The sequence below is a fragment of the Phyllosticta citriasiana genome (assembly GCF_038021145.1).
Source record: "Phyllosticta citriasiana strain CBS 120426 chromosome Unknown IWZ02scaffold_3, whole genome shotgun sequence".
Taxonomy (NCBI): domain Eukaryota; kingdom Fungi; phylum Ascomycota; class Dothideomycetes; order Botryosphaeriales; family Phyllostictaceae; genus Phyllosticta; species Phyllosticta citriasiana.
Genome location: NW_027117280.1, coordinates 879,564 through 907,465, shown reverse-complemented (window position 1 = coordinate 907,465; position 27,902 = coordinate 879,564). Strand labels below are relative to the sequence as shown.

The 27,902-nt window shown below is 54.9% G+C and overlaps 7 protein-coding genes across 7 annotated transcripts; 4 read left to right on the top strand and 3 right to left on the bottom strand.

Annotated features, from left to right (window-relative positions):
- Positions 1-5,169: 5,169 nt before the first annotated feature.
- IWZ02DRAFT_373149 (uncharacterized protein) lies at positions 5,170-7,751 on the top strand (the record flags this gene model as incomplete). Its single annotated transcript, XM_066764686.1, has 3 exons — positions 5,170-5,635; positions 6,184-7,148; positions 7,260-7,751. The coding sequence occupies 3 exons, from the start codon at positions 5,170-5,172 to the stop codon at positions 7,749-7,751; spliced, it is 1,923 nt and encodes a 640-aa protein (XP_066625162.1).
- Positions 7,752-10,152: 2,401 nt separating this feature from the next.
- Positions 10,153-10,511, top strand: IWZ02DRAFT_444172 (uncharacterized protein). The gene has a single exon (XM_066767087.1). The coding sequence runs from the start codon at positions 10,169-10,171 to the stop codon at positions 10,382-10,384; it is 216 nt and encodes a 71-aa protein (XP_066625161.1). The 5' UTR covers positions 10,153-10,168; the 3' UTR covers positions 10,385-10,511.
- A 2,268-nt stretch (positions 10,512-12,779) lies between these two features.
- IWZ02DRAFT_178449 (Rdx family-domain-containing protein) lies at positions 12,780-14,186 on the bottom strand. The gene is made up of 3 exons (XM_066762258.1): positions 13,890-14,186; positions 13,497-13,586; positions 12,780-13,430 (listed from the first exon to the last, which is right to left on the bottom strand). Exons 1-3 carry the CDS (start codon positions 13,998-14,000, stop codon positions 13,113-13,115), a joined length of 519 nt encoding a protein of 172 aa, XP_066625160.1. The 5' UTR covers positions 14,001-14,186; the 3' UTR covers positions 12,780-13,112.
- A 1,066-nt stretch (positions 14,187-15,252) lies between these two features.
- IWZ02DRAFT_373203 (uncharacterized protein) lies at positions 15,253-16,926 on the bottom strand (the record flags this gene model as incomplete). The annotated part of the gene is made up of 2 exons (XM_066764688.1): positions 15,253-16,036; positions 16,088-16,926. The coding sequence occupies 2 exons, from the start codon at positions 16,924-16,926 to the stop codon at positions 15,253-15,255; spliced, it is 1,623 nt and encodes a 540-aa protein (XP_066625159.1).
- Positions 16,927-21,970: 5,044 nt separating this feature from the next.
- IWZ02DRAFT_488143 (NADH-cytochrome b-5 reductase) lies at positions 21,971-23,523 on the bottom strand (the record flags this gene model as incomplete). The annotated part of the gene is made up of 3 exons (XM_066769433.1): positions 21,971-22,430; positions 22,558-22,928; positions 23,365-23,523. The coding sequence occupies 3 exons, from the start codon at positions 23,521-23,523 to the stop codon at positions 21,971-21,973; spliced, it is 990 nt and encodes a 329-aa protein (XP_066625158.1).
- A 1,041-nt stretch (positions 23,524-24,564) lies between these two features.
- IWZ02DRAFT_178375 (uncharacterized protein) lies at positions 24,565-25,716 on the top strand. Its single transcript, XM_066762256.1, has 2 exons — positions 24,565-25,508; positions 25,558-25,716. The coding sequence occupies exon 1, from the start codon at positions 24,922-24,924 to the stop codon at positions 25,474-25,476; it is 555 nt and encodes a 184-aa protein (XP_066625157.1). The 5' UTR covers positions 24,565-24,921; the 3' UTR covers positions 25,477-25,508; positions 25,558-25,716.
- A 208-nt stretch (positions 25,717-25,924) lies between these two features.
- IWZ02DRAFT_372732 (Alpha/Beta hydrolase protein) lies at positions 25,925-27,034 on the top strand (the record flags this gene model as incomplete). The annotated part of the gene is made up of 4 exons (XM_066764655.1): positions 25,925-26,005; positions 26,061-26,115; positions 26,176-26,865; positions 26,916-27,034. 4 exons carry the CDS (start codon positions 25,925-25,927, stop codon positions 27,032-27,034), a joined length of 945 nt encoding a protein of 314 aa, XP_066625156.1.
- Positions 27,035-27,902: the final 868 nt, after the last annotated feature.

The following is a 27,902-nucleotide window of genomic DNA, read 5'->3' as shown; positions in this document are numbered from 1 at the left end:
ACAACAACATTCATATGAATAACGCGACCGGGGGAGCTAAAAAAAAGACGAAAAAACCTGGAGACGGGCCGCAGCGGCCGCAGGTTCCCCCCTCGCAGCTGATTGGATCACAGCCAGCCGACGAAAAGCTGTCCGTCGCAACCAACGGGGCAAAAAGGTTAAGCGCTGACGATTTGGGTCGGGCTGCGCTGTGCTCTAGAACTCGGCCGCGCACGTTGAGGGTTGCAGTCAGCCCCATCAAGTGACCAGCACCATGACGACGGGCGACAGACAGGTGATGGGCCGAGAGAACGGTGATCCCTCTCTAGCACAACCCAGCTGCATGGGCTCCTATTCCGCCGGCTGTCGAACGGCTAGACAGGGTAATTTCTCATCGTCTTTTTATTCAGCCCGGCCAGCGACCAGCCAGCCAGCCAGCCGGTCGGGTGCGCAGCCCAGCGCGGTGGGAGGAGGGCCGCTGTCCGAAAATTCCCAGTGGCCTGTCAGCAGGACTGGCCTGGGTTGACGCTTTTGGGGCCGGCAGTCTAGCGTTAACAATCATGATGGTCAAGCTGCTGCATGAAGAGATTGCAAGGAAAGGAGACCCCGGCGCATCAAGTGCACATGGCTCGCGCTTTTCAGATGGGATCGAGAACGGGGCGCTCAAAGGGCATAGCAGGCGCGGTGGAGACGAGGATGTGCAAAAAGCAGGCGCGTCGAGAATCAACATGTTTGGAATCAAGGAACTTTGCATTGACCCGCCCATGGCCGACGGCGCCGCACGGATCTCGGTTTTAGCAGCGAGGCGAATCATCTTGTCGTTTATGCTTTTTTTTTTTTTTTTTTTTTCTTTCTTTCTTTTTGCTCGCTCCTCCAATTCCTCTGCCTTGTCAATCAATGGAGGTGGAGGGGCCAGGCGGATGGGCGGGAGACTGGGAAGCGGCAGACGGGCCGCAAGTTTCCTGAGTGTTGGGCTTCGAAAGGGTCCGGTCTAGCCTGCGGTCGAGGTGCCGTCAGAGCCGTGCCCAGTGCATGTTTCCTTGTCGAGAGCCGTGTGCTACGCCTCGACCGGCCAGACTGTGTTTGTTTCATGAGCGGTGCCGAGTCTTCTTTCATGATTCGGGTGCTTGGGAAGGCCGGGTGCGTGCCGTACGTTGATGAAGCGGGCAGGGACGCTGGGATGGCGAGTGGGTGCACTGGTGGGGAAGCGGGAGAAGAGGAGAAAAATAGAATTTGTGTGACGTGCGCATCATGCATGGTCTATTGATCTGATGTAAGTAAGCACTTTGAGACAATGGAGGGGGGGAAACGGTGCGCGAGGTGCAGATGAAGGATGAAGAAGATGTTTGTCTGCTTTTAGCACCCGTCACCCAAGAGCGTTTCGTCTGGAGACAGCAGTCGGATGAACATGTCGCCTGTCAGCTCGCCGTTGGTGGTGAGAGCAGCGTCAGACGAGTGCAGCACGAGTCTTGGTGAGTGAAGGATAAGTGGCAGTTGGAGAACTAGCCCTCCCCATGGTGCGGTTCCAGCGGTACGAGCCGTCCTGCTCACCACGCCGTCGGTGCTTCTGGCAGAGGGCGCCGGCGCCACGGAAAATTCTGTTCAGGCTGCCCTTGTCTTCCAGACGGCCTCAGCCACGGCGCACGGCTGATCTTTCTGCAAGACGCCTCGTAAACTTTGGGCGAAGCGCTTGGGCAAACTAAAAGTCGACCCACGCTTAGCTCTTTGGCGGCAAGCTTGCGCTGCCTAGTGCCCGGTGGGTCGCCGTCTGAAGGGAAAATTGCGATCGAAGCGGTTGTGACGATGATGCAAGTCGTCCGCCTTTGCGCAGCGACGAAGAATTAAAAGCAGGTGGGACACGACGCGTCGAGCAGAAGTACAAAGTTGGAGTCGTCGTCGCGGGGTGGAGAGCAGAGTGGAGCAGATGCGGGGGCGATCGCCTTTCCTGATTCGGCATGAATCGAGACCCATGGGCCAAGCAGTGATCAGGGGAGACCAGGACCCTGACTATGTAGCTTTTGGACTCTTCCATTGTGCATCGGCGTCTCCGATAAGACCATGGTAGCGACCATTTCCCCGCCGCCGTCTTCCTTGCCATTTGCACTTGATAGCAAGCGACATGAGGGCGTCTGTGGTGCTGGTCGGAGTCCATGTGGCGAGGCAGCGCAGAGGCGTGGCCATAGCACACGAGAGGGATGCCCTTGCAGCGGCGTCAGCACCGGGCCCCGCGATGCTTGGCAGTCTCCAACCTAGCCCATGCGGAGCCTAACCAGTCAGGCGGGCACCCCAGTGCCTCCAACTGCCCTCGTCGACTCGACGCCACGGTACGGTGCGGTGCAGGGCAGGGCACGGCCGGGGAAAGCAAGCGGCGGCGGCGTCAGGAAGATGCCGGTGCTCCAGGAGCCAAAGCTCGCCTCACGTCTGCGACCGTGGAGACTTTTTGTCCAATTGCTGCGCCCTGACTCGGCAGCGCAGTGGCCATCAAGTCAGGGGTACCTTTTCCATTGCGCTCGCGGCGGACCCTTGCGCACCCCTGTTTGGCTAGCCTGCCAGTCCGGAGCTGGCTCCTCTGCCCGTTCCTACCAGCTGCGCGGGCTCTGACTTCCGAGCGAAGAGAGGCGAAAAATCATGAGCAACCGTGTCGCAATAACCCACGCGCGGGATCAGCGTTCCATCCCAGCTGAGGGGATTTTGGAATTATAAAAAGAGCCGAGCAAAAGGCATTGGCTGAGGAGCACAAGAGCCTCATCGACGGCTTGCCTAACCGATGAAGCCAAGATGATGAGGTTCCATGGCAGTGGGACTCGGCCTGTCGTGGTGCGAGCAGGTGGGCAAGACAGCAACTCCTAGCGACAAGCACGATCCTCTGCAGTAGCGTCGCTTGTTCGGTCAGGCGTTTGGCCGCGTCAAAGTCTATCGGAATGCCAAGTCCACACTCTGTCTGGTCTGGCCCACCAGACATTAGCAATGCGACGACATCAGCAGCGTGCAGGACCAAACGAGAGCAATTCTGGCGTCGTCGAGTCTGAGGCAGCGAGGATGAAGTGCCGTGTGATGCTATTCTAATTTTCCGTCGATTCAGCACAAGGGTTGACGAGGGGACCCTTGGAACAGATGGGCGGGAGCTGGCGCCGCGCTCGCCAATTCCGCCAAACCGGCGCAGCCAACAGCCAACACCTAGCAGAGACGACAGGCCACGTTGGTGCGCTGGTCAGGCACCGGGCAGGCATGCATGGCATGGCATGGCATGGTGAACAAAGAAAAGGGGAAAAGCGAAAGCGAAGGCTTGATTGCTTGCTTGCTTGCCTGCTTGCCTGCCTGCCTGCCCAGGCGAAAAAAGCATTGCCGTGGTGGATCGGTTGTCTCAACCGCGCTCCCACACAAAACACTGGGCCCAAAGAAATGCTGACTGCGAGCCGAGCGCAAACCCTGAGAATGTTTCGAGGAGCGTGCCTGACTTGACAGGCGTCGTATACGGGCATCTCTCTGGTAGAGGTGACGAAGGATTTGCAGCCATCCCTGTCAGGGTTTTTCAGTGACCACGGCAGCACTCAATGTGAAGATCAGGCCTGCGAAGCGAAGCCATGTGGGAAAGGACACAACAGACGGCCAATCTTAGTCGGGCCAGCCAGACGGTGAGAAGAACGAGCAGGCACCGTTTGAGGGGCGGACGCTGGGCGACGCCATTCGCGGTGAGTTGCAGCCAACCATTGGCTGGCGACGGAACAAGCCAGCGAAAAACCAAGTTGGGCGCAGATGGGGATTCCGAGTCGGAGTGGAGTGGGAATTTGGCAGGCATAGCATGGCATGATGAAGATGGGCAGTGACCGGCGGGTCGGTGCTGCAGCGATGGAAGGGAGGGTTACATGTGTGTTGGTCGAACAGCAGAGCAGCAGCCCTATCCAAGACGGTGGGCGAGAGCGAGAGGGCAGGCAATCTCGATGCGATGCGATGGGACCCGCGCGGAGGGCACGAGGCTTGTGCAGCACGTGATGGCGACGAGAGTATGCGACTCATTGGTGACGACATGGAGGCACGCAGGTCCCGCGAGACGACGTGGGAGACGGTGAGCTGGGTCGGGATAGGGCTCGAGCAGCGTCGCATGCACCCCGATTCGGAGAATGGTGGGTGCTATCATTAGGCTGTCATGCCATGCAGGCCAGAGAATGACTTTGGTGCCATTGCACAGCCACGGCCAGAGAGTCGCACAGCCATCGGAGCAACGACACGACACGACACGACACGAGGAGCAGACGACGCGGCAGTCCGGCAGTCCGGCAGCCGGGATCACTCGACAAGCGCATTCATTGTAGGCAGCAGGACAGAAGATACAAAATCATTTTCCTGGTGGCGCCCTTTGCAGTGCTAAGAGTAAGAAAGTAGGAGTAGCATTATTGGCAGCACAAGCCGAAAGCAGCAAGATCAAACGAAGGTCGAGTATTGGGGGGGGGCACCGCAACCGGGCAGTCAAGTTGTGGTTATGGGGCGCGGCGACGGCGGCGGCGGCGGCGGCGGCGGCGCACCGGAATGGCTGCAGTCAGTCCAGTCCAGTGTGCATCGCATCCCACTCGACCCTCTCCACTGGCTCGGAGCGCGCGATCGCGCCAGGGACTGTCTGTCCTGTCAACCACCTCGTCCCGTACACACCCTTCCATCTTCTTGGTTGTCTCTCCAATTCTCCTATGGCTCGCACTGCACAAGCGTCCCCGTTTCTGCTTACTTTTGAAATATAAGCCCCTCCCCCGGGCCTCGTCTGTCCTGATGCCATCCCTCGCCTGCCATAGCTACCTACCTACCTACCTATCTATTGATCCTCCCGTCCACCACCCTCACGCCGCTCGGGTCCCCCCCTGGTCCCCGTCGCAGCAGCCCTGGTCCCCGTCGATAAACCCCCCCCCTCCTCCTCCAAAAAAGCAAGGCGCCCGGTCGATCTCGCATCTCTCACCACGCCCTTCCCTGGCCCCATCACCCTCAGCCTTCTTCAAGGTGAAACCCTCCCTCCACCCATGCAAAAACATCACTGCCCGCAACATGCACTGCACACCTCATCCACTCCCGCTGCCGTCTTATATTTAGTCGCTCGCCGCCCCAATCGAATAAATGCTAACCACCTCTCCCACACAGACGGCTCTCTGATCTCAGAGGCGTCCATCCACCATGGTCTCTTATCTTGCTGACTGCCACGCCGCCATGCCTCCCTCCGACTTTGACCTCTACCCGTCTCAAGACTACGCGGACCTGCTCACCCAGGGCCACTATCCTCCCCCTGCAAACCATTCCTTCACCTTTGGGGCCCCTCACCAAAACCACCACTCCTTCTCCGCGCCCTTCAAGCCTACAAACAACGTCTTCGCCATGAACCCCTTCAACAAGCAGGCTGGTTTCCTTCCCTACTCCCCCGTGGCATCACCGGCTTCAGCAGCCCAGTCCTTCGACGTCTGCCCTCCGCAGCTGTCATCCGCATCCGAATCTGGCGCCTCTGTCCATAGCACTTCCTCGTCTGCCCAGGCCTCGCCCTCGATGAACCAGCAATTCACCGAGCCGTGGAGCGTGCTGGGCCAAGGCCTCGGACTTGCTCCGGGCCTCGAAATGCCCGAGTTTGCCAGCTGCGGCTTCGAGTACGACAGCATGGTCGCGACCGACAAGATCTCGGGTTGTGTGGGTGAGTCTGCCAATTTCCCTTCGCCGTCGCAAGCAATCTCGTCCTCCTCTTCTCGCACTGCCGCATTTCCTTTGCGTGCTGCTTCCTCGGTCCCTGTCCCCTTTTCCACTTCAGTCAGTCCACGTCAGAGCAGCCCTGCAAATAGCACGGCCTCGCCTGCTCCAATCAGAGAGGACGAGATGTTCAAGACTCCAACGACGCCGGCATCAGCCATGGTTTCTTGTAGCCCATCGTCTGCGTCCCCTTCTCTGCAGGCCAATCGACGTCCAGTGACGGCAATGGCTGCGGGTCGGGGCCGCCGAAACTCCTTGCTTTCAACCCAAATTTGGCCTAGCGCGGGAGCGGCCGCGGCATCAGCTCGCGAGCTCGCATCATCATCCCCCACGTTCTCGTGTCAGGCACGGGAGTCGCCTGCGAGTCTTTCTTCGTCTCAGTTTGGCTCTTCCTGTCGGTTTCCTCGCTTTTCCTAGTCCCGTTATTAGCTCCTTTTGTCGTTTTGATTTTCACACTTGTTGTCTCATTCTAACATCCTCGTCTCGCAGACCCAAACCTGATCAACCCTTTTCAAGCATCCGCCCAGTTCACCACCTCGCCATACCCCGACTTTGCTACTCCGTCGCTTCCTTACCAGGGCTTCGTGGAGCAGCCTCCATCTCCCGCCCCTTCCAACCAGTCCGTCCACAGCCACTCCGTCTCTGACTCGAGAAGATTCAAGACCTCTGGAAGCCAATCACCCTACCTCCACAACAACGCCTTCCAACCATATCCCGCTTACAACACTGCTCGCCGTCCCTCGGTGGCATCCATTCAGTCAGGACAGTCGCAGGGGAGCCGCAGGAGTGGAAGCTTTGAGCTTGATGAAGAGGCCAGGGAAAAGGGCCTCTGTCCCATTGAGGGATGCGGCCGCGTCTTCAAGGACCTCAAGGCGCACATGCTCACCCATCAAAACGAGCGTCCCGAAAAGTGCCCCATCACCTCCTGCGAATATCATCTCAAGGGCTTCGCACGCAAGTATGACAAGAACCGGCACACCCTGACCCACTACAAGGGTACCATGGTGTGCGGCTTCTGTCCGGGCTCTGGCAGCGCGGCCGAAAAGTCGTTCAACAGGGCCGACGTCTTTAAGAGGCACCTGACGGCGGTGCACGGCGTCGAGCAGACACCACCCAACAGCCGCAAAAAGTCTCCCTCATCCTCGGCCAAGAGAACACACCCAAGCAACAGCTCCACCGCCGGAACCTGCTCGACCTGCTCCGTCACATTTGCCAACGCCCAAGAATTCTACGAGCACTTGGACGACTGCGTGCTGCGCGTGGTTCAGCAAGCCGACCCGGCCGAAGCCATCAACCACAAGCTCCTGTCGAGCGTCGTTGACGACAAGGACGTCAAGGACACGCTCGACAGGCACTGCCTCTCTCGCAACGCTCCTTCGACGACTTCGAGCTTTGATGAGGACGATGACGAGGACGACTTTGACGTCGACGACGCCAATAATGCTACCTACGGCGTGCGCCGGAGTAAGCGCCAAAAGCGTGACAGTTTCAATTGACAATCCGCACGTTCCCGGGGTGTCGGTTTGCACGCCGGGGACGGCACTTCAAATATCCAACAACCCAAGCCCCTTGGTGAGAAGGGCAACGCCAACGCCAAAGCCAAAGGCGGACGCATCGGCCTGACATTGTCCAAAGGCGGCGTGACGCTGCCAACGGCGACGTCGCGCAAGAAGCGCAAGCATTACCCGACGTCGTGGGGGTGCCCGACGGAGCGCATGCGGATGAAGAAGCGCGTGCTGTGCGTGTACGACGGGCAGCGGCGGCTGTGGAAGGACGACATGATGCTCAACCAGGACCTCGAGGTACGCATCACGCTGCCCGACCTTGGGCCCGACGGCCGCAAGATGTGGGTGACGGACCTCGACGTGCAGACGCTCAAGCGCGCCGAGGCGCTGCATGCCATGCCCGAGGCCGACAAGGGCGAGAATCGCTGGGACAACGTTGTCGGTGGTGATGTTGACATTGTCGATGCTGCAACGCCGACGCCTGCCACTGCCGCCTTGTCGTTTCCGATGCATCCTGCGTCTACTTCGTCCTCGACGCCTTTCGAGCTGTGATCTCTTACCCTTTGAAAAAATACTTGTCTGTCTTTTGTACTTGTACCATTCCATCTTTTACTTCTTACCCTCCGTGGTGGTTTCTCTCCTCCGTCGATCTAATCCCACATCCCCACCTCTCTTCTTTCATTACATGTTTTCCACCACATCAATCATGTCTCAAGAAGGACGGAGTGGATCAACTGATTTGTGGTTGGCTTGTGGTTTGCGGTTCCGGGCGTTTTAACAGGGCAATGCAAGGCAAGAGCAAGCGAAACGGCAATCTGGGGAATGGGGATCAGCGCAAATGGCGATACCATGTGTGGACGGCCGCGCCATGAAATTTTTGTCTTGACTGTTTGGATTTCTTTCCTCACTGCTTGCTTGCTTGTCTTTGAGTCTCTTTATTTTTTTGGTTGGCGAGCGGCGACTAATCGGTCGAAATGATGGCGTGCTTGCTGGGCGGCACACTCATTCGATCGACAAACGCATCTTCTTTTGGTGGTGGTGGTGGTGGTGATGGTGTGGCGCGGTTGCGTGTCTGTTTGGCTTGTTTTTTTCGCGCACAAAGAGAGATGCCCCCTCCGACGTACGGATACGGATATGAAGTTATGCGTGTATGCCTGCATGCGCTGCTGCTGCTGCTACTACTACAATCAATCAATCAATCAACTACAAAACTTGCTGATGCTTCATTATATCATCTTTCCCTTAATCCAATAACACCTATCCATATCCACACTCTGATCACTCCTTGCCCGTGCGTAGGCTCTTAAACATCGTCACCTTCCCTCCCCTCACTCCATCCATGTTCCCACCGCCTTCCATCCATCGACCCATCCTCTCCCACCCCTCTCTCTCTCTCTCTCTCTCTCTTCCTTCACATACACAAACACGCAGGCATCCCTGCCCCATTCGATCCCTAACATTAACACGTCCCACGTATGGAGCCAGCGCGTCCCGAATCGGAAGCCCCGCACAGGCATGACCCCTGCGGCCAGCGGGCCCGAAACGCTGGGTCGGCCCCTGATTTAGGTGGTTTGCTGTTTTGGGTTGGGGGACGGGATGGGGATGGGGATGTATAGGAGGAAGGCAGGGAGGGACGTGTGGGGGGGAAGGTACATGTCGGTTTGAAATGTCTCGTTTCTTGTTGGTCGCTGAGCGAGCGAGGTGACGTGTTCAATTGACGCTCTTGTGGGACGAGTGCGCAGGGAAAACCGGAGATGGTGGATGTTGACTGCGCTGGGTCTGTCTCTGTTTCCGTCACTCGTTCACTCGCGCGGTTTTCTTTTGGGCGGCGGGAAGGACAGGTGCGGTGGCTTTCTCGCCGTCGCTGTGATGTGATGGTGGTTGTGGATAGGTATGGCGCGTCACGATGATGGAATTCGTGCTTCAATGGTGACGATGCTGGCCGAAGAAAAAATGACAGCTCTCTCGAAATACTCAAAACTCAAAGCGAAAATGAAGATGCGAGTGCCTCCACCGTATGTTAGAGTGGTGGAAGGGACACCACAGTAGGAGGCAAGACCGAAATTTTGGTCGTCTTTGCTGTCTAGCGCACTGCGGATCAACATTGTGACGAGGTTTCCGTGGCCGAGTCTTATATACCTCCTCAGTCAATCAACCCTCGCGCTACTCGGGCAGGTTACGAGCATGTGCAAGAGCTCGTGCGCCTCTAGCTCATGAATCTCGTGAAGAGCGCGCGAACGCGGGTTGCGATCATGCGCTCAAACTTTTTTACGGACGCAGCGGTGTAAAAGCACTACTCGCCTCTCTTGCTTTCTGCTGTCAACGAAGGGTGTAGTTTTGGTGCTGGCGTTCCAACCCAGTGCCCATCGAGTACTGTTCGTGAGACTCCACACCGGATTTCTGACTTGTATTTTTGCGTCGTTGCGCAGTCACTCCACTTACTTTTCGAGAGGTTGAGCGGCCAGTGCGGAAAAGCTGTGATGGAGGAGCAAATTGATGAGCTCCATCACCGTCGAGAAAGAAATGAAGCGTCATGATTCAATAGTGCTGCTCCTTCTTCGCCGTGGAGGCGGCACTGTCGCAACTTTTGTCGCAAAGACAGCGAGAAAGTGGCGAGACAAAGTCGAACGTCCAGGACGAACAGGACAACAGTGTACTCTTGAAATGGGGTGTTCACAACAGTGTAAGTCACCGTCAAGTTCGGTGTTCCGGTGTCTGCTGTCGACTATGGGGCGAGAAAGAAGATGTTGTGCGGGGTTTATATAGGTAGGCAGACAGTAGAGCGGAGGTAGCAGTCACATGCAGTGTCCAGTCTGTGCATGTGCTTTGCGCAAGATCAGGAGGACTGCACATGAAGGTGGCTTGTGACGAGCGTAGGTCATTTCTGCTGGCGAGTCCGGGGGTATAAAAACAACCTTCTTTCCCCTCCGCTTCGCTTGAGGACAAGGCGTGCAAAGCCAACGGCGCTGATGTGGAGCTTGATAACCTGGCCCACTGTTCTTCTTCCTGCCTGTACCACCGCTCAAATTTTCGAACTTAGAATTTCAGGGGTCGAGCTGCGATGGAAATTTTGCAGATCATTGGACTTTCGCCATTTTTTGACGCAGGAGAAATTGCTGAAGCCGAGAAACCGATCAAATGGGCAGAACGTGCGCGCCACTTCAAGCCAGACGCCCAACCGCTAGAGCGTAGTATCTCATTTGTGGATGTTATGTCCCCGTCCTGACTCTTTGAACCCACTGAATACTTTCGAGAAGCGACGCGACGGGTCTTATGGTCTTGATCTGCCAGAAAAAGAACAATTTGCACATGCTATACTCTCTCGGAGCACACACACACGCCCTGATCCCCCTCATCATGTGGCGCTTCTGATAGGCGCTGAAGCCCGTGGCTCACGCGCGGTCCTCTACTGTGAGGTTCGCTTTGCCTTTCGAGTATAAATACCGTTTGCTCGCACCTCTCAGTCTCCTCTTTGTGGACAAGTCTTTCGCATGAGGCGTTTGGAAGCGCCGAAGACATGAAAACCACTTTGTTTGCCTGGCTTGCTGGTCTCAGTACGTGAGCGGGACTGAGGCAGGCAAAAAAACATCGAAAGGGCAGATTGAGATCATGGTTGTATTCAACATTCAGAAATGGTGGTGCGTCTCAACGGCATGGTGTTGCAGCGGCGGCGATCAAGTCATCGCGACGCGAACAGAGTAGACTAGCCTCGCTTCATGCTTGAGGAACAGGGCGAAGAAAAGCGAAGTGCGATGAGATAAATGCAGCACACCCACTTCGGCCCACGCTCAACAGAGGAGGGAGTAGATACGCTGTACAAGCCAAAGCCTTTACGACTCTTAAGTACTCGCTGGATGAGCGACACTCGCAAGTTACTTCGGAGAGACAGTCCACATGATCAGCCAGCACATGCGCAGTCATGTAGTTTTTTCTTTTGGGCTCGTGAATTTGGTGAAATTGCTCAGTGCTGCTTTCCAGCTTCTATGAAAGCGCCCCTGCATCTGCAACCAAACCAGTCTCTTCGACAACCGTTTCTGTCGCCGGTCGAAGTGAAGAGACACAGCTGCGTCCGATGGACTATTCAACGCGCACTTTTGTCGTTTTCTCGTTTGCTTGTTGAGAGTGGAATGTCAGTTGACTTCTCTTGAGAAAAGCGTGCAACGACTGCTTTGCTACAATGACGACGCGCAGAGGGAAAATCTGGAACTAGCGAGGAGCATCATGTCTCAACGACGTTCAACTAGAAAACGGCAGCAGTATATCCACGGAACCCTAAAAAGTCAAAACCATAAGACAAAGAAAAATCCACACAAACACCAAGTCATCTTCTCCCTCTTCGTGAACTTCTTCTCGCCCGCTGATTTCCATCAAGAACTTCCCACAACACACTCCCCTCGCCCTCGCGACCCCTGCCACTAGCAGCTACTCTTTAAATACCCAAAACAGGGGAAGGGTCTCAGACTTTCGACTAGCCACGTGTAGCGTCCCCTGGCGCGATCCGGATCGCCCCTGATGATCGCCTCGCTGCCGCACGCGGGATCCTTGCTCTTGACGACCACGCGTACACACCCTAGCGAAGGGGGTATGAAACTGTGGCTTCATGCGGTAGTGTGGGGGATTGGATAACAGGGTTGCGGGTTGCATTGTGGTCGTTCTCCTAATGCTGATGAGGAGCTGACTTTTTGTTGGTTGTTCTCGATGACTACAACGGAGAATGGCACTCTTGTTGCTATTGCGTCTTGTTTGCGAGTTTCCCTTTGCATTTGGAGCACAGACGCATGATGCACACAGTCAACGCAAAATGAGATAGATGGTCAGGAGCGACGTCTTCGACAAAGGATGCGCATGAGCACCACCACTGATTGATGGCGAGGCCGATCGTGCTTATTCAGACAGCCAGAAAGCCAGAAAGACGAAACAGTGGCCTTTTCGCGATGGGCCTGAGAGAAATGCCCGACAGAGACAGTGGCGTTGTATGTTCAAGAGTTTGACGTTCCACTGGCGCAGAATTGCCTTTCGAACTGTATGATCTGGCTCTTCTTATATGGCGAGACAGCCCAGTCCGCAGTGATCGAGTGACAGCTTCGCAAAGCAATCAGGAGCCAAAAAAAAAAAAAAAAAAAATTTATCAAATACCACATGCTTTGAAGCTCGAGCATCACATGTTTTGCGCCGTCTTCGCATATGATTCCTGACTCCGCAGTTGCTCCTGTCGACGTATAAACCCACTTCCGCTTTCTGTTTCATACATCAAGCATTTTCTCATTCGGCGCCTCTTTGGGATGCAGCCAATGCGCCCGAACAAACTTCTGTTTGCTCTTGGGTCGGTTTATGCTACTTTGTCGCACATTTTGCGCAAGTGAGCGAACGACAAGTCTCCAGAATCGCCGTGAAGCGGCAACGATGCTCAACAGCACTGCAGCATCTCACTGGAAGGCTCCGTACCAACCAAGTCCTTAAACCTCTGCACCATCAATGTCTCCCATAATCTACATGTGCGCGGTCATGGGGCATTCACGTGCTTAGATACCGACTTGTCCGCACGTGCGTGATCTGGGAGCAGTCATGCGCCTCGCTCACGCCGCTCATGGACTCAGTGTCGACAAGTGGAGTATAGGGTATGTAAGCACCGCCTCTTTCATATTTCTCGGCGACATCAACAGCGCTGTGGAGTGAAGATCACAACAGTAATCGCTTCTACTGGCTCGGTCATGCATCGAGCTCTACTGGCTTTTGTTGGCCTTTCGGCTTACCTCGTCAATTTGCGTGCTTTTTCCTAGTCAGTCAAGTCAGTCGTTCCATGATGCTTTTGGTGTTGCTTGGTGAGGAATTGCACTTCTGAGACGCAGTGACGAGGGACTTGACTCTTGCGCGGAGGACTCTCATTCAGAACTGACGCTGAAAAAGGACTTCTCATTGACAGTCCTCACAAACGCTGCCGTCTGGGTTTCTCTTGACCCCCGCCCCAACAGAGCTGTTCTGCTCTTTCTTGTCCTCGCTCTTGACCTCGTCTTTCTTTTCTTTCGATTCCTCCTGCTTCTTCGCTCCGTGCTTACCATGCACGTCCGAATGCCCCAAGTTGCGCTTCGGCTCCAAGTGATCTCTCACCCTTTGCTTCAAGACTTTCGTCTCAGGGAACCCACCTTCAGCTTTGCGATCCCACAGCAGGACATCATGGACCGTTGAATCCGCGCCCTCCTCGGCGCCCGCAACATCCGAGGGGCGGTAACTCTAGGACACGGTTAGGCGTCTGATTTGCCAAGAAGGGAAGTCAGGATTGGCGGAATGCCGACTTACGAGTCCCACTGTGAATGTGCCACCGGTGGCGGGAATCAAAGCGATTTCGCCAATGGCTGTGCCGAATGTGGAAAGAAGCTCTTGTCCGAACTGCGACAAGACAAACGCGGGATTAGCGTGGCTGTACCTATGAACTGCCTCCACAACGCGCAAGGCCAACGTGACAAAAGAAATTCAAGCCCTATATCAGCATCCCTCCGAAGAGATACAACGGCAAGAGGCTTGAAATGCAATGCAAGGATCCGCATTCAATACTGGGCAACCCAACTCCCGTGGTGCCGTATACGTCGCCTTCGAGCTATCAAACGATGCAATGCAGACGCAGCATCAAGACGTAAAAAAAAAAAAAAAAAAAAAAAAAAAAAAAAAAAAACCAAAGAAATCGGCACTCACATAGCCTGCCCGCAGCATCCACCGACACTGCGTGCAGTATGTAATCGCAACCCTGGGAAGCTTGACTTGCGTCGCTGCAGCCACCGTCGTGTTGGTTTGCGTATCAGACATGATGTTTAACAGATGGTTCGCAAGCCCAAGGACAATCTAGAGCCGGATCGGGAAGGTAAACAGAAGCAAAAGAGGAAATGGTATGTGGAAATGAAGGACTTCGCCGATGTCGACTGAGACAGGAGGAAGAGGCTTTGCTAGCTTGCCGTGGTGCGCGTAGAGCGGACACCTGGCCAGGAAGGAATCTGTCCACTGCAGCGACCCGTCCGTCTGGCCGTCGGTCCTGGGGGTGTGGAACACGGGCAGGGAAGAAAGCAGCAGGGTCTGTCTGAAATAGGAGAGCCGCGACAATGGACTTGGACAGGGTCGGCGGGAGAGCGCAGAAGAGGAAAGACGGCACCAGGGACTTGTGGCTTCGGAGGGGCAGCGAAAATGCAGCGTTTCAGAGATACGACGGTCGTCTTGCTAGGTTCCGTAGTGATTGGGGTCGTGGCTTTCAAGGTTGAGGGCGCCTTTGGATCGAAAGCAGCAACGTTGGTGATGGCAATGTTTCGGTTGTCGACAGGTGGAGCGGGACGGCAGGTCGCATGTGGTGGTGTTGAGTGGAGGTGGGTGGGATTCTCCGGTGGATGAGGTGATGCGGTTCAATTGGTTTTGATGCGACGTCATCGGCCGCGCCGGGTGCGGGATCGGGATCGGCGCAGGGGTTGTCGGGGTCGACTACGGGGGAGGGAGGCACAGGGGGAAGGGGGAAAAGTTGGAGGCCGTTAGAAAAGCACCGGCCCCCTGTCAATACTCCGTCTATTTTAAGGTCACAAAGCAGCTATGGTCAGATTCGCATTCTGCGACAAGGTTTCCAACAAACGCGCTAGATATTCTTCGGTCCGGTCTACAGATGGAAAGAGAAGGCGGGAGCCGTAAGCTTAACTTGAGCAAAAAATAAAGAGGACACAAGCAAGTGGCCCGTAGGTCTGGATGAAAAGCTAAAGACAAAAGACAGGACGTGACGCGTACGACAAACCATAATTATCTTCTTAACGCCCCCATTAGCTATTGTTGGCGGTCAACATCCGCAAGGTCCGACAGGAAAAGGGCAACGACAAGGCCAACATGTAAATCCAAAACGGCGCAAAAGTTGACGATCAAAACACAAATTGTTGGGGTATTCCATGTGGAGAGCGCCTGTAAACTCATTTTTCCAATGCGAGGTTAAGAACGGGCAAGAAAAAAGCTGCTTCGAAATCCATCTTGCTTCCATTCCCAGTCGCCATGGCATTCGTAAATCGTGGATGGTACCAACAGTCAGGTTGATCTACTTGCGCTCCCTGAGCTCGCCATTCGGTTGCTCTTTCTGTGCGCCACCCGTTGCACGAACCTCATCAAGCAACGGGATTGCGTCTATGCTTTCGTTCTTGTCAATCTGCGGCGCGTTGATGCCCGCAGCAGCACCCAGACTGAGCTTTTGGGGACTCGTCTGTTCAAACATCCCCTGCTGCTGTGAAGGCGTCTTTTCTTCGCCTGGTGTTTTGAGTGCCCCGTGGCCAAGTTCCGGGCTGGCCTGCCACTTGCCCACATCACGTTTCAGGGCATCCAGCTCTTTCTGAAAGCGCTTGCCAAACACGTCAATGTAGTATGTGGCGCCGTTGTAGATGGACCAGACGAAGACCACGATGAGAAATCCAGCAGAGGCCCAACGATACCAGAACCAAAGAGGGCAAGGCACCATGGTCAAAACGGCGTAACTGTATTGGATGAGCATGAAGGCAGGTTCCTGCAGCGACTCTGGCAAGGACAAGACAGCTTTGCCGATCAGAGTCGGTGCATAAGACTTCCTAAGCCATGTAAAGGACGTTGGGCGACCAGCGGCAATCTGCTCCCGGCGGCGGACCGTGATAAGAAAGTGATATGAAAGCTGCCAGACTGCGTATGGAACAGTCGCCCAAACCACCATTGATGGCAGCTGGTAATGTTGAGGAGAATTAGGGTCCGAGTTTCTAATGGCATAGACGGCTGGAAACTTTTCGGCCTGTTCTGCTGGAGGTAGCAAATGTACGATGCAGTGTAGGGCGGCGGGAGGCATAATGTGGATGAAGAGCCTGGAAAGTCAGTTGCTTGGTTCATACAGCGTACCTCCGGAGCAAACTTACGAAACGACCTTGTCCATGGAGTGGAACACGAGAGAGTTGCGCCACATTGCAATAGCCACGGCATTGTTTCCAAAGGCCAGGCAGTACGAAGCGATGAATAGGCGCTTGCTCTGAGGGAAGACCCAGAGGCTAAGCATGAGCAATAGGTTGGTAAAGTAGCACAGATCGGCCAAGAAGTAGTGGTAGCCCTTTTTGTGGTACGTGTAGTATCGGATGGGCATGAAATAGAGCAGCTGGACCGAGTACCAAATGTGGAACCATTCGGGATGCGCTCCAATCAGGTAGCCGCTGATGAAGACGTTCAACACACCAGCGATGAAGGAAATCTTTTCGCGGGTGGTGACAGCCTTCGAATTGTTCCACCTTTGCCCCAAACGATCCACAGACACGCGCATGCGCTTCTTGTACTTGTCCAGTTGTTCGTCCGCGGTTGGAATGCGCCGACGCCATTCCTCGATGACCTTGTCCTTTGCACTCAACCCTTGTGTTTTGAGACGTTGACGCTGGCGTTCGAGCCGTGTCCTTTGCTTTTCCAAGGAGCGCTGGAAACTTTCGATGCGTTGCGGCAGTGCAAGATTTTCTATCATGTCGAAAATCGTGAGCTGCTCCGGGGGCACGAAGCTTTCGTCGTCATCGTCATCGTCATGCTTGCTGCTCGACGAGAAGGAGCCCGTGCGCGATAGGGGAGCTCTTAGGTATTCAGCAGAGCCTCCCTCCCTCTGAAGAGCCTCAGAACCGTAGGTCGAGTCTCCAGGAAGAGGGTCAGAAAAGCTTTCCGAGTTGCCGCCAAGGGCAGGCTCTGATGTGGAGGTGGGAATATTGGCCGATTCAGAAGTCATCTTAAGGCCCTCCTCGACGACTTGCAGGCCTGAAGGTATTCTCGTGGTTTTCGAACGCTTGAAGACGGAGGATGACGGGGCTGTATCCATGGTGGTGCAAATGTTAGTCCTCAGATGTGATGGAGCACAACAAGCCGAGTGGAATTTTGACACGGGGAGGTGGCAGGAGCTCCCAGACGCGTGGAACGGACGAACCGTGAAGTTGTTTTGAAGGTGCAGACAAGGGCCGCAAGAAGTTCAAATCATGTGAGATAGCGCGAAGAGGAGTGTGACTAGCGGCGGGTGCGAAGGAGGGAGAGAAGGGTGTACCATCGAGCTAGATTCGGCCAGGTGGTTGAGCTTGAGGATGTGATTGGGGGGTTGGCACGAAACCTGGAATCCGCTGGCTACATCATCGCACCGCCGCACGGGCGTGAAGTGGCAGTGTCAGTGGCTGGTGCTGTTTTCCTTCGTTGTGGCTGTGTCCGGGGAAACTCCCGTCTGCGGCTCCCGGTCACAGGTCTTTCCATGCCTTGATGCCTGAAAACGCTCAGCCTCCAGCTGGGCCGTGGGCGAGCGCGTTCCCGACGCGTCAACCCTCGACAAGGAACTCCCTCCCCCGCTGATCAACAACACCGTCGCATCTCTGCTTGCCTCTACCTGGCGATGCGCCTACTTGCGCCATAGTCGGCTCTTCATTGCAGGTCCCACACCACCTTCCGCCCCCGGTCGGCGCATCGTCTCACGCCATGGGCAAGCTCATTCGCCTCGAGCTCTTCAGTGCGCCCCAACACTACTGGCCCGCATCATTCGCGAATGCTAATCGACCACAGACTTCAAATCTTACAGAGGCCATCATGTCTTGCTGTTTGGCGATTCGCACTTCACGTCCATCATCGGACCCAATGGCTCTGGCAAGTCCAACTCGTAGGTTCCCGTTTTGCTCCTGCAAAAGCGTCTTTCTGACCAGTCTAGAATGGATGCTATCTCTTTCGTCCTTGGCATAAAGTCGTCTCACCTTCGATCAACTCACCTGCGCGACCTCGTCTACCGCGGCCGTGTTCTGCGGACATCCAAGATCAATGCCGACGGAACCGCAACCGAGCAGAATGGAGACGGCGACGCCAACGGGGAGGCTAACGGCGAAGTACACTCCGATGACGACAGCACTCAGCGCAGTAGCCAGCGCAACGACCCGCAGACCGCCTGGGTTATGGCCGTATACGAAGACGACGCAGGTGACGAACAGAAATGGAAGCGCACCATCACCAGCCAGGGCCAGAGTGAGTACCGAATAAACAACAGGATTGTGACGGCAAAACAATACAATGAGGCTCTCGAGGCGGAGAACATTCTCATCAAAGCACGCAACTTTTTGGTCTTCCAAGGAGACGTCGAGGCCATTGCGTCGCAATCTCCCAAGGACTTGACAAGGCTCATTGAGCAAATTTCAGGGAGCTTGGATTACAAAGCCGACTACGAGAGATTGAAGGTGGAGGCAGAAAAGGCCGCCGACGACCAAGGCTTTAAGCTCAACCAACGTCGTGCAATCAACTCCGAGATCAAGCAGTACCAAGAGCAAAAGAAGGAAGCTGAAAACTACGCACGAAAGGCGGACGAGCGGGATCAGGCCATTGTCACGCACGTGTTATGGAAGCTATACCACCATCAAAGGGAGATTGAGGAGGCCACGGCCGAAATTCAAAAGCATCAGGAAGAACTCAAAGAGCACAAGCGCAGTGTCGAAAAGTACGAACAAAAGCTTGAAGAAGCCAAGCGTGCGCAAGCCAAGGTTGGCAAAGACGTCTCCAAGGTCGAGCGGAACATCAAGGACAAGGAAAAGGAAATCGAAGACAAGGAGAACAGCCTGGTGCCCATTGACGAGAAGATTTCCATCTCAAAGAGAAACCTGTCCAAGTACAAGGCTCGCATTGCCGAAATCACCAAGGAGCGAGACAATCAAGCGCGCAACGTGGACCAGCTGAAAAAGGACCTTAACACGGTCCAAAAGGCACAAAAGAAATGGGAGGACGACTTTCGCCAAACTGCCCAAGCTGGCCAGGATTTGACTGAGGCAGATTTGCAGGAGTACAGCAGGCTTCGCAGCGAGGTTCAGAAACGCACTGCAGCCAACCAAATTCGGATCGACAACCTTACTCGCCAACTCAAAACGGACGAGGAAACTGTCAACAGCTTGAAGAGCAAGGTTGAAAGCACGCAAGCGCAGGCAGCAAAACTCCAAGAGGAAATCCAGCAACTTCGTGAGCGGCGCGATAGTCTGAAAGCGCAACTCAAACAGGCGCAGAAGGAAATCGACGCTAAGAAGAAAGAGTTCAACCATCTGACGTCGGAACGCCTTAGGATGGCGCAGAAGCAGACTGAGCTCGAGGAAAAACTTCAAGATGTGCTCAACAAGCTCGTTGAAGCTGATGATGGTCGCCGAGAAAGCGAGAAGGAGTTGCGCGCAAAGGAGACTGTTGCTGCCATGAAGAGAATCTTCCCTGGAGTAAGGGGCAGGGTACATGAGCTCTGCAGGCCAAAGCAAAAGAAGTTCGAGACAGCCGTCAGCACCGTCCTTGGTCGCCACTTTGACGCGATTGTTGTCGACACTGAAAAGACGGCAAAAGACTGCATCCAGTACCTTCGCGATCAGCGCGCTGGGCAGGGCACCTTCATCCCTCTTGACACGATCCAGGTCAAAGCCGTCAACCCCAACCTAAAGGGAATGCACCGTGGAATGCGTTTGGCTATTGACACGATTGAGTACGACAATGCAGTTGAGCGCGCCATGTCCTATGCCTGCGGGAACAGCATAGTGTGCGACGATCTGAAAGTGGCAAAGTACTTGGCATATGAAAAGGGCGTCGACGCAAAAGCAGTCACTCTTGATGGCACAGTCATCCACAAAGGCGGTTTGATGACCGGCGGCCGAGGGCCACAAGACCGCAACACTCGCCGCTGGGAGGATGCCGAAGTTGAGAATCTCAGGCGACTGCGCGACAAGCTTTTGGCAGACCATGCTGCCCTCCCCAAAGCACACCATCGCGGGTCCGAAGAAGAGACGCTGCAAGCGGAACTGGATGGCCTGCGGCAACGGATGGACTACATGAAGGAGGAAGTCAAGTCACTCGACCGCAATATTGAGAGCAAGCAACGCGAGCACGCCTTCCAGCTTGAACAATTCAACGAGGCACGGCCAAAGTATCAGGAACAGTCTGAAGGGCTGCAAAACCTCATGAACAACCTGCAGACCATCAAGAACTCGGTCAGTGAGGTTGAAGACGAGGTCTTTGCGGCTTTCTGTCAGCGTCTCGGCTATGAAAACATCCGCTCGTACGAAGCTCAGCAAGGCCATCTTCAGCAGGAGGCTGCACAGAAGAAGTTGGAATTTACGCTGCAGCGCAGCAAGCTGGAGAACCAACTCAGTTTCGAGACGCAACGCCTACAAGGGACTAACGACCGCATCAAGGCCTTGAAGGACCAGTCGACTCGTGATGAGCAGCTCATTTCGACTCTGGAGAACCAAAAGGAAGGCATCCAAAACGAAATCGACGTCCTCAATGCGGAGCTCGAACAGCTCAACGAGCAGCTCGAGCAACTCAGAGAAAAGTTTACTCAGCGAGCAGAAAGAGTGGCCGAGGAGCGGCGTGAACTGCAAAAACGCAACAAGAGCGTTGAGGGCACATTGAAGGCAGTTTCGGGCTTCGAAGCGGAGATCCAGCGCAACGCGTCTGGAAGATATGCTTTGCTGAGGAAGTGCAAGATTGACGAGGTCAAGATTCCCCTTAGACAAGGCAGCAAGAGTCTAGACTCGTTACCTCTGGACAACCTAATGAGAGGGGTTGGCGACCCTGATGCGATGGACGTGGATGGCGATAGGGACGCTACACAAACGCCGGGTGATGTGGATGTTCAAGACTACGGCATCGACGTCGATTTCGAACAGTTGGATGACGAGGTTAAAGAGGTGAGGTTTTGGCCTATGATGTGATCACGTTTTGCTAATAGAATCAGGACTCATCTAGTCGGTGCGAAGAAGGTCTTCTTGAAACGATTCACACCCTCAGTTCCGAGCTCGAGAAGATGGCTCCCAATATGCGTGCCAACGAGCGCCTCGAGGGCGTCGAATCACGCCTCAAGATTACTGAAAAGGACTTTGAATCAGCACGCCGGACAGCCAAGCGGGCGCGCGAAGACTTCGACGCGGTCAAAGATAAGCGTCTCGAGCTGTTCAACAAAGCCTTTACGCACATCTCCGAGCAAATCGGCAGCGTCTACAAGGATCTCACGCGCAGCACGGCGTTTCCCCTCGGCGGCCAAGCATACCTCGACCAAGAAGACAACGACGAGCCGTACCTGGCGGGCCTCAAGTACCACGCCATGCCCCCGCTCAAGCGCTTCCGCGACATGGAGCACCTGTCGGGCGGCGAGAAGACGATTGCGGCGCTGGCGCTGCTGTTCAGCATCCACAGCTTCCAACCCTCTCCCTTTTTCGTGCTTGACGAGGTCGACGCTGCCCTTGACAACGTCAACGTCATGCGCGTCGCCCAGTACGTCAAGGACCACGCGGGCCCCGGCATGCAGTTCATCGTCATCAGTTTGAAGACGGGCTTTTTCCAGGAGAGCGAGAGTTTGGTTGGTGTCATGCGCGACCAGGCGGCGAATTCGTCAAGGACGTTGACGCTGGATGTGAGTTGCCCCTCCTCCCTTTATTTCACTATGCGACGTAATTACTGACTGGCTGTTAGCTGCGCAAGTACCAACCGACCTGAGCTCCAGCGTCTTGTCGAGTTTGTCAAGACTAGTGTTGGATTGGATGATGATGCGCACAGGACACAGTGGATTTGCGCAATTGCGGCGACGGGAAATTGAATGGTTGCACTTGAGTTTGCGCAGACTCGATGCGAGACAATGAGGAGAATGAAACCAGCCGCAGAGGTATCCATCATTCTTGTATAGAATCACCTGTATTGTTTGACTGCTTTGGATTTTGTGTGCTAGCAAGAGTATAAACATGGAGAACCTCTAATATCGAAAACAAATTGGCCGTGCCCCCTCCTACCATCTACCACCACTTCTCGCAAAGCACCCTCTCCTTGCCCAACCCTTCCACTCCCCCCAACAACCCCACAAACTCGTCCGTCATCCGCTGCGGCCCGCACACGTACGCCACCGTCCCGCACCTCTCCTCCAGCACCTCAGCCCCAATACCGTCCGTCTCCGTCTCATCTTGCGCGCCCACAAACGTAAGCACATCCCCGCTCCCCACTCTCCGCCGCAGCACTTCCACATTGCTCAATCCCGCCTGTTGCACCTGCGCTGCCACGCGCTCGACGTGCTCCGCCTGCCCCGTCACGCACAGCTTCAGTTCGCAAGAATTGGGTGCGTGGGCCGCGATGCGCAGCAAGCGATCTAGGAACAGCACGGCGCCGGCGGGTGGCGCTTTGGTTGCGTAGACGAAGCGGACGCGCAGGTGTGAGAGGGCGTTCGTTTGGTGGAGGTGCGTTAGGATTGATATTAGGGGACTGGTTGCGAGCGTTAGAACCGATGTGTTTGTTACATGCCAACAGCCGACTACATGTAGATGGCGCATGTCTTGTCTATATACTCTAGACTTGCGACGACAACAAAAGAGCGGACAGGCAGACTCACTTGATCCCCACACCCCCGGCGACAAAGAGTACTTTTTTCGGTGCCGGCGTTGGCGTTGTTGGCGGCGGCGGCGGCGGCCAAACGAAGCTGCCGCCAACGCGGACGCCCAGCTGCGTGCGGTCCGTCTCGCAGGCTCGCCAGATCCACTGCGCGGGCGGATTGGAGCTGCGCTGGACGGCGAGTTCGATGAGCGGCGGCGAGACGTCTGGCGGCAGCGGACAAACAACCTCGTCGTGGCGGATTGGGGGAGAGCGGCAGCTGGCGACGGCGGATGCGGGCGGCTGGGCGAGAGATGGCGTCGAGGTTATGGTGAAGCCGCCGGCTTTGGGGATGCCGGGGATGAAGACATCGAGCCATTGGCCCGGGAGGAACTGTCGAGGGTGTGTGAGCTGGTGCTTTAAGGGTGAAAGTTGGAGGATTGGGGATGGGGATGTGCATGTTGGGTGGAAGTTGAGAAGATGGGGTATTAAGGTTGGGTGACAAAAATTATGGCACACATTATGCAAATTAAGCAGCCAGATGGAGCGCAGACAGTGAGGAGTCGGGAATTTTTATAGGTAATTGGCTGAAATCATGCGCGCATCTATAGGGACCGGTAATAAGAAGGGTCCGTAAGCTTTGTTTGCCACGATTTTGGCGATCCATCCTTGGATGGTTGTGTAGATGTCGTGGTATGCTATGAGATGAAGAGGCAGAAAAAGCGCTCATTCCTGTCATTGAAATCTCAAGAAACTCAAAAAACAAAAGAAATTGAATTGGAAGTACGGAAAAAAGAAGACTAGACGTCAAAACACAAAACCATCTCACCTTCAAGCCATTCTCGCGGTCCTGGACGCTCAACTTCAACAACCGTATATCCGAATTGACCTCCTCAATCTTGGCAATATTGACAAAATGAATCCCTTGCTGTCGAGGTTCCGCAGATGTTCTCTCTTCATGCGACAGCTTTGCGCGCTCAGTGCTCATGACGGAGAAATGGCGAGACAGCAGACCGCCAGTGATGCGTCTAGAGGACAGACGAGGGATATAGGACGCGAATCGGGAGCAAGACCGGATCATGACACCATGTGTTCGTCAAGTGAACCGAATCTAAGTTGTTACGGACAGCACTGATGAGGTTCCTGCTTGCTTGATGTAGTGGTGTTGGAGAGCACGGGCCGGCGCCGTCCGCGTGAATTACGCCATCGATTTAGCTTATCGATAAGCATATATATGCGGGTTAGGTAGATTAAGACTTGGTGACAAAAATCATGGCACGCGGAATTTCTTTTTGAAAAAAGTGTGAGAGATACAAGTGAACATTTGCACTGTCTAGATGGCAGCTAATAAGAAGATTTCAGGCTACCAGCGAGCGGTTAAGAACGTGCCAGAGCTAGCTTCTTCGCCCCAAAATAAAGTCCCCATTTTTAGCCCATCCTTCGATTGGACGGTGGACCAATAGGGACGACCCTCGAGTCGACCGTAAACAGTCTACCAGGGGTAGCCTTCAAGAGTAATAAGGGGGCGAAAAAAAAAAAAAAAATAGGGCGATGTGCCCACGTTTTGCACACAGGAATAGCGACGCCTGCACAACGGAGGGAGCTATTACGAGAATCTAAATCTGTGGGTTCTCGGATCCGTCCCCGGCCGTAGCACCAGCACGTTGGCATCCTGAAGCGGGAGCTTATCCCGTAGCAGACTGGATCAGCGCCTCGGCGGCAGTTTCGACTACTGCCGAATCGTGATCCTACACTTGTTGAAGAATGTCGCCCTCCTGGTCCTTTGATCTCCACCCAACGGTACACAGAAACAGGGAAATGTCTCTGAAGAACAACAAGGAAAGTTCCTGAACGTGAAGTGTCGACTAGTCTCGCTATAACTAGACAAGAGCCTTGGTGGCTGCACGGCTCCTACCAGTCGTATCTTCCTGGCCAGTGACAGAATGCGGCGCTTACCGCATCCTTAGAGCTGAATGACGGTCGGGTGTTGCGAGAGAGCGACGGCAGTCACTACTTGTACAAAGTGTTAGCTCGCTGTCGTCAGAATCCCCATCATCAGCTGCGGCCTTTTCCGCAACCTTTCTTTCCGGGCGTCCGCCATGGTCTCTACGAGTTTTTCATCTTCTCTTTTCTGTCTTTCACCGCGCTCGCCGCCTCTGTCGAAGAAGCCACATGCTACAGGGACATCGACACGAACGGATTTGTCTGCAATGTAACGGCCGCAGCCAACGGAGAAGGAAGCGCCTGCTGTCGCCTTAATGATGCATGCTACGAAAGCGGCACATGCTATCAAGACTGGTCTGACATATCGTACAAACAGAGCTGCACGGACAAGGATTGGAGAAGCGGGAACTGTGCAAATTATTGCTTAGACGATGGTACCTAGATGCCGTTCCCGAGCCGTTTGCTAGCCGCCGGCCCGCTTCGTGCGCTAATTTGGCGTCCGTCTACCTTGGGCTTTTCGGGCGACTATGCTCGCATCAGCCAGTGCATCATCGACACTGCTGTTTCTTGCTGTGTCGCAGATGGGAGTGAGTCATGTTGTGATGGCAACACTACCAACTATTTCAACTGGAGACCGGGGTGCATCAAAGCCGTCCTCAATGGCAATGGTACAAACAGACTCGGTCCGTACGTATCGGCCGACGGCACCAGCAGTGGCACCACCACATCTTCGGCCGCAGTTGCCTCCTCGACGTCAACAGCCACTTGCGAGTCGAGCGGCCATTCGGAGAAACAGACAAGCTCAAAGGGTCAGACAGTAGCCATGGTGACGAGCATTCGCCCTTTCTTTTACGTCGATGACGATTTTTTGGATGAAGTACAGACGAGAAAGAGCGCTGCGAATGCCAGGACAACAGATGCTGGGACAGGGACCAGTATCGCCGGACAAACTGGACCCTTACCCGCTGATGGAGCTGTCCGGAGCAGAGCGCACTGAACTGGATGCGATGGAAATGCCGAAGCATAATGGTCAGTCGGGACACCCGTAAGGCGGAGACGCATTTGCAGACGAGAGAAGTAATTGTGTAGTGGTTCAACTACGGCCGCATGTTCCCGAGTCCATGTTCTGCGATCGGTTGTGAGCTCCCAGATACGAGACCTTATGCACGATTCACAGCAAAGAGCAGACGAAGGTTTGCGGTGCAGAAGCGCAAAGAGCCGACGTCGAAGTTTGAGTGCACCCCTTGCGTCATTCGCAGCCGCATGCTGCTGTGTGCTATCGATAGGGGTCATTAAGGTACAGACATCCTTTCCATCACATGTCGGACTAGCGGATCTGTCAACAATCCCCTCAGTTATACATACCTCTTTTCCTCTTCTTTTCTTCACGGCACACGCGCCGCCGCTTGTGTGGGCGTTGACTCCCTATGTCTTCCGGCACCATAATGGACTCCTACTCCTTTGCGACGGAGGAAGGTTGGCACTCGACTGAAGATGGCGTGCGACTCTATACAAAAACCTGGAAGGTGTGTTGTCGTGATTGCGCTGCGCCAATGCTGTGCGACTGACCATTTTCGCAAGCCGAACGGTGACATCAAAGCGCGACTCGTCTTCGTACATGGGTTCAGCGACCACTGTTAGCGCCTACCGACCCTTCCCCCTCTACTCCTGTCCAGCTAATCCTCGAGCATCATAGGCAACGCCTACGGGATTCTCTTCCCCACATTAGCTTCGCGCGGCATCCTCGTCTACACCTTTGACCAACGCGGATGGGGTCGCTCAGTGAAGCACCCTTCGCAGCGCGGCCTCACGGGCCCCACCAGCCTCGTCCTCTCTGACATTACTTCGTTCATGAGCGCGCTTCCACCTTCGCCGCTCCCACTCTTCCTCATGGGTCACTCAATGGGCGGCGGTGAGGTCCTCCATTACGCTGCGACTGGACCGCCACACATTCTTCGCCAGATCCGAGGGTTCCTATGCGAATCTCCATTCGTCGCTTTCCATTACAAGAGTCAACCGTGGAGGGTGATGCTCGTGCTAGGTCGGATAGCAGCAATGCTCGCGCCAAGTAAACAAATCGCGACCAATCTCGACCCAAAGACGCTAAGCCGAGACCCCGTGGTCCAGCAAGAGTATGTGGACGACGAACTCTGCCATGACACTGGAACTTTGGAGGGTGTGGCAGGTCTGCTGGATCGAGCAGCGGCATTGGATTCTGGACAATTGAGGGTCAAAGACGGTATTGGCGAGGGCGGAAAGACCCGGCTTTGGATATCACACGGGACTGGTGATAGTTTCACAGCGTATGCGCCAGTGAAACGGATGTTTGAAGGATTCGACATCGAGGACAAGCAACTCAAGCTGTACGACGGATGGTCTCATAAATGTGAGCCGAGCACGCCTCAAAACGGGTTGACTGAGAGCTGACAGCCACAGTGCATGCCGAGCCAGGAGAGGACAAGGTTATCTTTGCGAAAGATGTGGTTAACTGGATAATGGAAAGGGTCGGGGAAGCGAACAATGATGTGGAATCGTGGACAAAGTCGAAACTCTGAGCATGAGTCTGGTGGAATATCCAGGCCCGCGATTGGAAATCGTTTCAAGAAAGAAACAAGTTTCTGGTCTGGAAGCTTGATGGAAAGCTTAGCTGTCACTCGAAATGCCGCTGGTCCGAGGTTGAGGATTAGTTGCGTGGCGAAGACTGCACGAATCTAGGCAAATTCATTGCGTGAAGGGAAATTTTTGAGCGTTGTTTTGTCGTTTTACTCTAGCATTACAGGCTGGAACTGTGTGAAGCGAATTTTCCGCATTGGGAGCGCTGTTTGCTTGAGAAGGATTCGCGTCTGCTGCGGTGTAGTTTTTGAGCAAGCCGCATGTCAGGGAGGATGTTTTGACAAGACCCAAAAGTGATTGTTATTGTCAACGCGTGGCGGGTAGAATGCCGACTCTGGAGCTGGATCGGCGATGGAAAGGTAGAGGCGAATGGCAGAAACGAGGCGCGCCATTGGCATCGACCACAGGTTTGCGATGGCGCGGCGGGAGGTGGAGGTCAAGCAATATGATGAACAGATGCTTGCCATCGATCGGGTGTTGATAGCTGACATGAGTGTGGATCTCTGGGAGGCGGCGGCTCCGGGTTGGCCCGCGCGCTCAAGGTGCGTGAAATTCAAACCCGACTCTTCCCCATCACCACCCCATCCTACCACCACTCTCTGCGCTTCGCATCCTCGCACCCAACCCTCCACTCTCCTCACCCTCCTCTTTCTGCCCTACCACTCTCACCTGCCGCCCGTCTGGACCCTGCTTCGCCGCACTTCCTGACGGTCCACCTACCCAGCAAGCGCGCTACGAGGTGCGCATCATCCAGCGCTCTTTTTCGCGCTCAATCCTTGCACACGCGCTCGGCTGACAATCTCCAGCATC